Below are 8,729 nucleotides of genomic sequence, written 5' to 3'. Positions count from 1 at the left end.
TAAAAATTCATCGAAAATCTAAGAAAATATAAACCTCTTCTCAAGCTCTTAAAATGAAAAGCAGCTCAAAAGAAGTACCTGAATGAAAGGAACATAATGAAAAATTTAGCCAAGAGCAACAGATACGAGTGTCATTACCCTGCACATGGGACATAAATGCATTCTTGAGAATTCTAAAACTTCTAACTCAATTCAAAAGGAAGCAAACTAGGTAAATAAGGAAAATGCATAAACAAATTTTTGGAGCCTAAGTATTTTTTTTTTCTGGGAAAATGAGGGTTGGCCAAAATTTTAATGTTGATTACAATTTTGACAATGTAATGATCAAATAAATAGAGTGAGTGATTAAATACCAGCCGGATAAATAATATATAATCGGGAAAATAATTTTAGACAATCTAGAAAGATATTTTGGATTATTTAATGACTCGTTATACGTCGATATATTGTTAGGAGATCGAGGAGACACAGTAGACGCTTAGCTTTGTTTTGCACTGCTAACGAGGTAGGGATCTTCATTTATTGGCCTCTAGTGCCCGATACTTCGTGTTCTAAAATTTCCTGTGATTTTCTTGAATCGTTCTTGGTTGTTATTCATTGATTCACATTTCTCTGAGCTTGATTATAATCTTTTCAGCATGTAGATAGACATGCACTATTTGGATATTGGGATAGAAATGTTGATCTGATTAGGACTCTTCGTAGAGCTTTGCATTATATCTCGGAAATTGATTTCGGGTGCATGAGATATTATTGAAAAACTCATGCATCATGATATGGATGATTGTGTGTTGGATTGTGACTGGAAATTGTATTGGTGGATGTGATAATTTTATTGTGGTTGGTTGGTTTTGTGCGATGGTTGTGCTTGCGACACACCATTAGGAGATGTGATCACTGTCTTGGATTTAACTTTCTTCTGTTATTTGAGTGCCATGGCCTCCGATGAGGAATCCGAACTACCACTACAAGAAAACAGGATTTTAGTGACGGAAATTATTGACAGAAGATATGCCGTCGCTAATATTTTATTTTGCGACGGTATATCTTTGACTTTCCGTTGCCAAAGTCAAAAAATTTTTTTTCGCTAGTTAGTGACGGAATTAGCGATGGAATATTCCCTCACAAAATATGTTTGTCACCAATTCCGTCACTATTTTACGCGGGAGATGCCACACTAATTAGCGACGGAATTCAATGACGGTTTAGCGACGGACACAAAAACCGTCGCTAAATTTTGTGACGGAATCACATTTCTGTCACTAAAATAATAACATAATTTTTCACCATCTTAAATTTTTAGCGACAGAAAATTAGTCCGTCACTAATTCCGTCACTATAGTACCGTACTCTGACATACTGACGCGGAAATTATTACGGCAGCCTTTATATGACATTTTAGTGACGGAATTGAACTTCCGTCACAAATTTTTTTTGTCCTCCCTCCCTAAAATAGTAAAATATTTTTTATCATCTTAAATTAGTGACGGAAAATTACTTCGTCCCAAATTCCGTCACTAAATTGTCGTACTCTGACATACTGGCTCGGAAATGACCTTTATCTGACATTGTTAGTGACGAAATTAAAATTCCGTCACTAAATTTTTATTATCACGATATTTCTTAGTACCTCAAGTGTAGTTTATTCTTATATCTCTCTTTGATCATTCTCTCCTACCTCTACTTCATCTTCTTTGCTACCTTCCTTCTTCCATTCACATATGATTTTATATTTACTATGGAAGTGCCTGCGCATCGTACGTGGATGTACAATAGAGTTGGACCCAACAGGGTGGAAATTACTGAAGAGTTCTTGAATGGGGTGGAGGAGTTCATTACTTATGCGTGTGGAAGAAGGCCAGAATTTCAAAATACGGAAACAATAAGGTGTCCGTGTGTTAGGTGTAAGTGCACAAAATTTCGAGGGTTGGATGATATAAGGATGCACTTATACAAAAAAGGTTTTCAGCCCAGTTATTACTACTGGACCAGTCATGGTGAAGATATGCCGAGTGCGAATATTCCCCATGTGGCAACTGTCAATGAGCAAGCAGACGCAGAAAATTATTACTGGGAAAGTAATGATCGGGCTAATTTCAATCCATATGAGCAGATGGTAATGGACGCTGTTGGACCGTCGGTTGGGGATGAGCTCTTACAAGGAGATAATTACAACCAGTCGTTCGTGCCGGAACAACCTAATCCCGAGGCGCAAAGTTTCTTTGACATGTTGTATGCTGCCCAATCTCCATTGTGGGATGGATGCGAGTCACATTCAGAGTTGTCAGCTGCGGTGAGGCTTTTAAGCATTAAAGCTGACTACAATATGTCGCAGGGTAGTTTCGATGATGTTGTTCACCTTATGAAAGAAACAATGCCTGCAGATAATAGGATGCCTGAAACTTTTTATCAAGCCAAGAAATCAGTGTCTAAACTCGGACTTGGTTATCAACGAATCGATTGTTGTCCAGACGGATGTATGATATACTATAAGGACATTTGACGCAGTGTAAATTTTGTGAGGTAAATCGTTATAAACCTCGGAGAACTGGACGTGAAAATTTCAAGGAGATTCCTATTAAACGAATGTGGTACCTACCACTAATTCCAAGGCTTCATAGGCTATTTAGTTCAACAGTTACAGCAAAGGAGATGAGGTGGCATTATGAGCATCAACGCGAGTCTGACATCCTGTGTCATCCATCTGATGGAGAAGCATGGAAAAATTTGGACAGAACATATCAAGATTTCGCTTCAGACCCACGCAGTGTAAGATTAGGTTTGTGCGCAGATGGTTTCACTCCTTTTGGACAATCTGGTAAGAACTATTCATGTTGGCCTGTCATTTTGACTCCTTATAATTTACCGCCTGGGATGTGTATGAAAAGAGAGTTTATGTTCTTGACAATAATCATTCCGGGTCCTCATAATCCGAAGAGTAGAATCGATGTTTATCTTCAACCCTTGATAGATGAGCTCAATCAGTTGTGGTGTGAAGGTGTCGTAACATACGATGCTTCTATGAAAGAAAATTTTATTTTGAGAGCAGCGTTGATGTGGACTATCAATGACTTTCTTGCCTATGGTATGCTGTCTGGATGGATGACACAGGGGAAGTTAGCATGTCCTTACTGCATGGAGTGTTCTAAGGCGTTTACGTTGAAAAATGGTAGGAAAAATTCATGGTTTGATTGTCACAGACAGTTTTTGCCTATGACACATCCTTTTAGGCGGAATGATGTAATAATTCTCGCAAGTGCACAAGAGTCCACGAATAGTACAATGTATGCAAGTACGAGGTCGATCCCACGGAGACTAGTTAATCTAATTAATGTACCTAACTTGATGAATGATTGAGATTTTGGGAAAAGAAGAAGAATGATTGATGTAAATAAATTAAAATAAAAACAAAGAAATAAAATTCAGATTTAGTATCCAATAAGAAAAGAACACTAGGGCAATGATTTCACCTAGTAATCCTATCACAAGCATCCAATTAACAAACACACAATTATGGTTCTGATTCAAGGGTTGATTCTTTCTTAAATATGTTGGTTCGTTCGTTCGCGGTGCCAACAAATATTATTAACAATGGATTAATCCTGTTCGGTTCGCAGTTTTTAACCCAAGGCTAACAACTCATTACGATCTAAAGAACTATAACAACCAATCAATCCCCTAAACCTTGTTCATGGCAGTCGACAATTGATTTCCTTAATTCCAGTTCCACTAAGACACGTGAATTCGGTTCGTTCCTTAGTCCTAGCTAGATGAATCTAATTGAGCATTCAATTGGTGGCCAATCAACCAAACAAACAATAGATTATAAGCATAGAAATTAAAGACAAGAATCATGAACCAAAATTATGCATTCAATTGATTGAAGTACTTGCAATAATCATACTAGGCTACATCAAGCCCTAGCAAAGAAGTTTAGCTACTCATGTTATAAGAACACAAGAAAACTAAATATGAGAACGTCATGAATCAAGAACAAGAACAAAGAGAAAAGCTAGAGACAAGAACAAGAACAAAAGCTAGAGAATGTGGCTCTCCAATTCGTGTTTTCTATTGTGCTAGAGGACTCCCTTTTATAGTGACAAAAGCTTCCTTCAATCAATGCCAATTCCAAATCATTCTCTGATTTCCTTCTCTCAATCTGATTCGGTTTTCCTTGTTTCCTTATTTCTTGCCAAAGTATTTCCTTCAACTTCACACCAAAGCTTTCTTTTATTTATTTCCTTCCTTCTCTCTTTCTTGATCTGCAAGTATTCTTCATTCCTTATTTGTATTGGATTCATCTCAAAGCAAGCATTGAACATGGGTTTATCTGATGGGCTTAAAGAAGCCTTTTTTACTTTTGTACAAATTAATCTGCAATCCAAAATTAAGAGTATTTATGTAATATCCATGTCCATTCAAATAAATAGAGACAAAAATAAATGTAAAAGTGAGGTATAAAAATATATAAAATATATTACGATCAAATACCCCCACACTTAGCTTTTGCTCGTCCTCGAGTAAAATAAAAAAATAAAATAAAATAAAAATAAAAAAACCTAACTCACTTTCGCAGGAATCGCGGCGGCACTCAGCATGTGACACAAGCCTTTAAACCCCTAGGTGTCCCTAGTGGACGAGTTATAGTCTCGTGAGGGTTTACCAGAACGATACCCACAAACATTTAAAAAAAAAGTCCTTCCAATCTCGCTCAAGCACCAAAGATGTCTTATAAACTAGTCATTAGCTAAAGAATTTCACAAAGAATCATGCTCAAATATATATGTTTAGAATTAGGCCAATATCAACACAACATATCTCAATCGAAATAGTGCACATTCAAACTCAATTTCAACTTCTCACAAGGAATTCTCTCAAGATTCACTCAATTTAGTGGTAGTAAAGTGTTTGCACTCAATTAATCTCATGAAAACAGTCCTACCATATGCTTGCTTGTCCACCCATTCTACACTATCAAAAACTTGTAACTTCATGAATCAAGAGGTCTTTATTCAAGGTTGTAATGGGGCCAAGGGTGAAGGTAAAAAGAAAAAGTGGTATAGTAAATCACAAAATTTCTAAAGAACTAGTAGAGCACACAAAAATTAAGGCATATATCATCTTGTTGGCCCAATCTTCATCCTCAATATTCAATGCTCCATCAATTCTTCACAACTTCAAGATTTCTTTCACTATGCACATAAATTTCTTCTTTTTCTTCTTTCTTTTATTTATTTATTTATTTATTTTTTTTATAATTTTTTTTTTTCAAAACAATGTCGAATCATTCTACATATTTTTTCTTTTTCTTTTCCCTTTTTTTTTCTTTTTCTTTTTCGACACATTAATGCACATGTGTTCGACATCAAATTTATTCTCCACCAAATAACATCCCAAAATAAATAAGAACTCCCCCACACTTAATTCTTTTCATCACCAAACTCAACATACTTGAACACCATCAACACTTGAAAAATCTCATGGTATGCTCTACTAATTCCTTAGAATTAGGTAAGTAATTGTTTTTCGGGTTAAAGGGTCAAGTAGATAAGTTTCATGAATAAAAAGGCTTATTTAGGCTCAAAGGGGCTTTCTAGTGGATAAATACATTAGGGTATAGGCAATTTGGCTATAGAGGTATCATCCTAATGCCTCAATCATATTCATGTCATCACATGTATCAATATAGTCTCAAAAAGGTTTAAAGCAAGTTCTAGAGGAACATATAATCATGAGAGCACACAAGAAAGAAATTGGATTGATATGCATAATGTATCAATCATATAGGCTCAAAACTCACAAGGGTAATTATGCAAGTCTACATCAAGTCTAAACATGCTTCTTTCTCAATCAACATATCATGTTAATATTGGCCCATGAAAAATTGTAATTCAAGCTCAATTCTAGTGAAAATTCTCTTTACTAACAAACTAATTTAAGACCTAAACAATTTATGTCTCATCATCGCTTTGGAAGGAACTAAATTTTTTTTTTTCAAATTGTTTTTTCAAAACAAGCTATTCTCACCCCCACACTTGAATTATGCAATGTCCTCAGTGCATGAAATAATGTGAAAAATAACGTGGAGAAAAAGTACTGAGTTAGAGTGATACAACCTGACTGCAAAAACATTTGGGAAAATAATTCCCGCGTAGAATTCTGCACTGCACAGCTGTCGTAAAATCATCAATTTATCCTTCATCTCAGCTCGGATTCACGAACCGTAAAATTCTGCAGAAACTAGACATCCGTATCTTTCCGTACATATATGGCTTGCATTCTGGTTCGTCCTGAGTTGTCCCAGAAAATTATTTCAATCCAGCGCTTTGGCACAACTTTTCCTTTCTGCATTTGATGCACAAATAGCAATTTAATTCAATGTGGGATGAGTGCTCTTCTATAATGAACTAAAATAATCTACAGTAAAAAGGAATGAATTTACCGGGTGGGTTGCCTCCCACCAAGCGCTTTATTTAACGTCTAGGCGAGACGTAACTCTTCAAGTAGCTAAATTAGTGAACTTGGAATCCCACTTTTAGTTCATTGGGTTGTAGCCATCGCCTTCTTCTAACCACACCCAGTTCAACATCCAAAGTATGCCTTTTGTTACTCAGAATTGTAAGAGCAGTCGATTCCTCAAAAGGATCTGAATATCCTTTTTCCCTTTTTCCAAAAATCGCTTGTTGGAGGATTTTATCTTGGGGTACTTTCACAATTGAGGGGAACAACTTGTTAGTGGATAAAGGAAAGGACTCAATGGCGGGAGTATGCTTACCTCTCTCGTATGGCATGACTCTAGGTTGATTCATAGACTCAACCTCAGTTGGATGTCCTTCTTTCTCCACAATGTAATCTTTAATAGTGAGCACTTTCTCCATTGATTTCTCACCTTGTGCTACCTTAGGCTTGAAGGTCACTGTTTCTTCATTATTTGTCATTGTTAGCGTGCCTTTATACACATCAATTGTCATCTTTGCAGTCTTCATGAATGGTCGCCCCAAAATCAATGGAATTTCTTCTCCATGACCTTGGCAATCTCGCATATCAAGTACTAGAAAGTCAGCTGGAAAAATTAATCCATGTATCTTAACTAAAACATCTTCTAGTACTCCTTTAGGATATCGAATAGATCGATCAGCCAATTGTATGCCCACAGAGGTCTTTTTGAGTGCACCTACATTCAAAGATTCAAAGACAGAGAGAGAAATTAGATTAACTGATGCACCCAAATCCAATAAAGCATGTTCAAAGTTTTTATTGGCTATGCAACAAGGTATAGTGAAACTCTCTGGATCCTTAAGCTTTGGTGGCAACTTCTTTTGTGATATGGCACTACACTCTTCGGTTAGTTGAACCACCTTATTCTCATCTACTTTCTTCTCTTCTTGCACAACAGAAGGTGCCACATCCGTCTTCGGGGTTGTCTTTTGCACTGATGGTACTTCTTCTTTATTTCTCCTAAGACGCCCAGGAAACGGGATTGGAGGAACATAAGGTCTCACAGGTGGAGCAGGTTTATCGGGGTCAGGCAACCCATGCATGATTGCACGATGCGACTGTTGAAGCGGCTGCTCTTGTGCTTGAACTTTGTGCTCTTCCAACTTTGTAGCAACTCGGCTTTGTTGCTCATCACAAAGTGTGATAGCCATGGCATGCTCCCTATGGTTCGGATTGATCTCAGTTTGGCTTGGAAACTTTCCAGCCTCCCTTTGACTCAATGCTTCAGCGATTTGACCCACTTGTGCCTCCAATTTCTGATGGTTAATTGCCAACTGCCGCACCATGTCCTCCAATGTGGTGGTTGGTGGATTGGCTTGGTTTTGGGTATTCTTCCAAGAAAAGTTTGGATGTGCCCGAAAACCTGGATTATAGGAGTTAGAGTAGGGATCAAACCGTGGATTCCGATTATAGGAGTTCATCATATTTGCTTGCTCTTGCACAAACTTTGGGAAATCCACTCCTTGAGTCGTATGCCCATTCATTGCTAGAAGCATGTCCAACTTGGTAGAGATGGCATCAACCTGTGATTTTGGTGCAAAAGAATCAAAATTGGAAATTTCATACACACCTGCTCGCTTACCTCTTACTTCCGAATGTTGTGTCTCAATAGCAAGTCTCTCAAATAAAGTTTGACATTCGGTCGGAGTCATATTCCTAATTGATCCCCCTGCATAATTATTAACTGCAGCTTTGCTAGAAACTGTCAGTGCCTTGTAGAAAATACGCATCAACACTAATAAAGGCAAAGCATGATGGGGACACTGAGTTAACAGGTTATTAAACCTCTCCCACGCCTCAGAAAACGACTCATCAAGTTGTTGTTCAAATTGCATGATCTTATCCCTAAGAGCATCAGTTTTCTGAGTTGAGAAAAATTTTTCTAAAAATTTATTTTGTACCTCAGTCCATGTCGCCAGTGAACCCGGCCTCAGACCATTAAGCCATGTCCTTGCTTTGTCCTTCATAGTGTAAGGGAAGATCTTCAACCTCAAGTGCTCCTCAGTAACTCCTGTAGACAAAGACATGCTGGAAACCATATTAAAAATTTCACGAATGTGACTAAGTGGATCCTCCGAACTTAGACCATGAAAAGAAGGCATCATGTTAAAGTGTATAGTCTTAAGCTCGTAGTTCCTAGCTGCCGTCGGAAGTACGATGCAAGATGGAGATTCTGGAATGGTGGGGATGTCAAGATCACCCATCGTTTCGGCTTGCACAACCACCGCCAT

The 8,729-nt window shown here is 37.5% G+C and overlaps 1 protein-coding gene and 1 non-coding gene across 2 annotated transcripts; one reads left to right on the top strand and one right to left on the bottom strand.

Moving 5' to 3' along the window:
• Window positions 1-7,102: 7,102 nt before the first annotated feature.
• LOC119980735 lies at window positions 7,103-8,729 on the bottom strand. The gene is made up of 4 exons (XM_038823530.1): window positions 8,585-8,729; window positions 8,400-8,509; window positions 7,374-8,261; window positions 7,103-7,174 (listed from the first exon to the last, which is right to left on the bottom strand). Exons 1-4 carry the CDS (start codon window positions 8,727-8,729, stop codon window positions 7,103-7,105), a joined length of 1,215 nt encoding a protein of 404 aa, XP_038679458.1.
• Window positions 8,246-8,353, top strand: LOC119981570. Its single transcript, XR_005464180.1, has one exon. It is a non-coding gene; the product is annotated as a small nucleolar RNA R71 (small nucleolar RNA).

The sequence above is a fragment of the Tripterygium wilfordii genome, chromosome 16, assembly GCF_013401445.1.
Source record: "Tripterygium wilfordii isolate XIE 37 chromosome 16, ASM1340144v1, whole genome shotgun sequence".
NCBI lineage: Eukaryota > Viridiplantae > Streptophyta > Magnoliopsida > Celastrales > Celastraceae > Tripterygium > Tripterygium wilfordii.
This window is presented reverse-complemented; position numbering and strand designations above follow the sequence as displayed.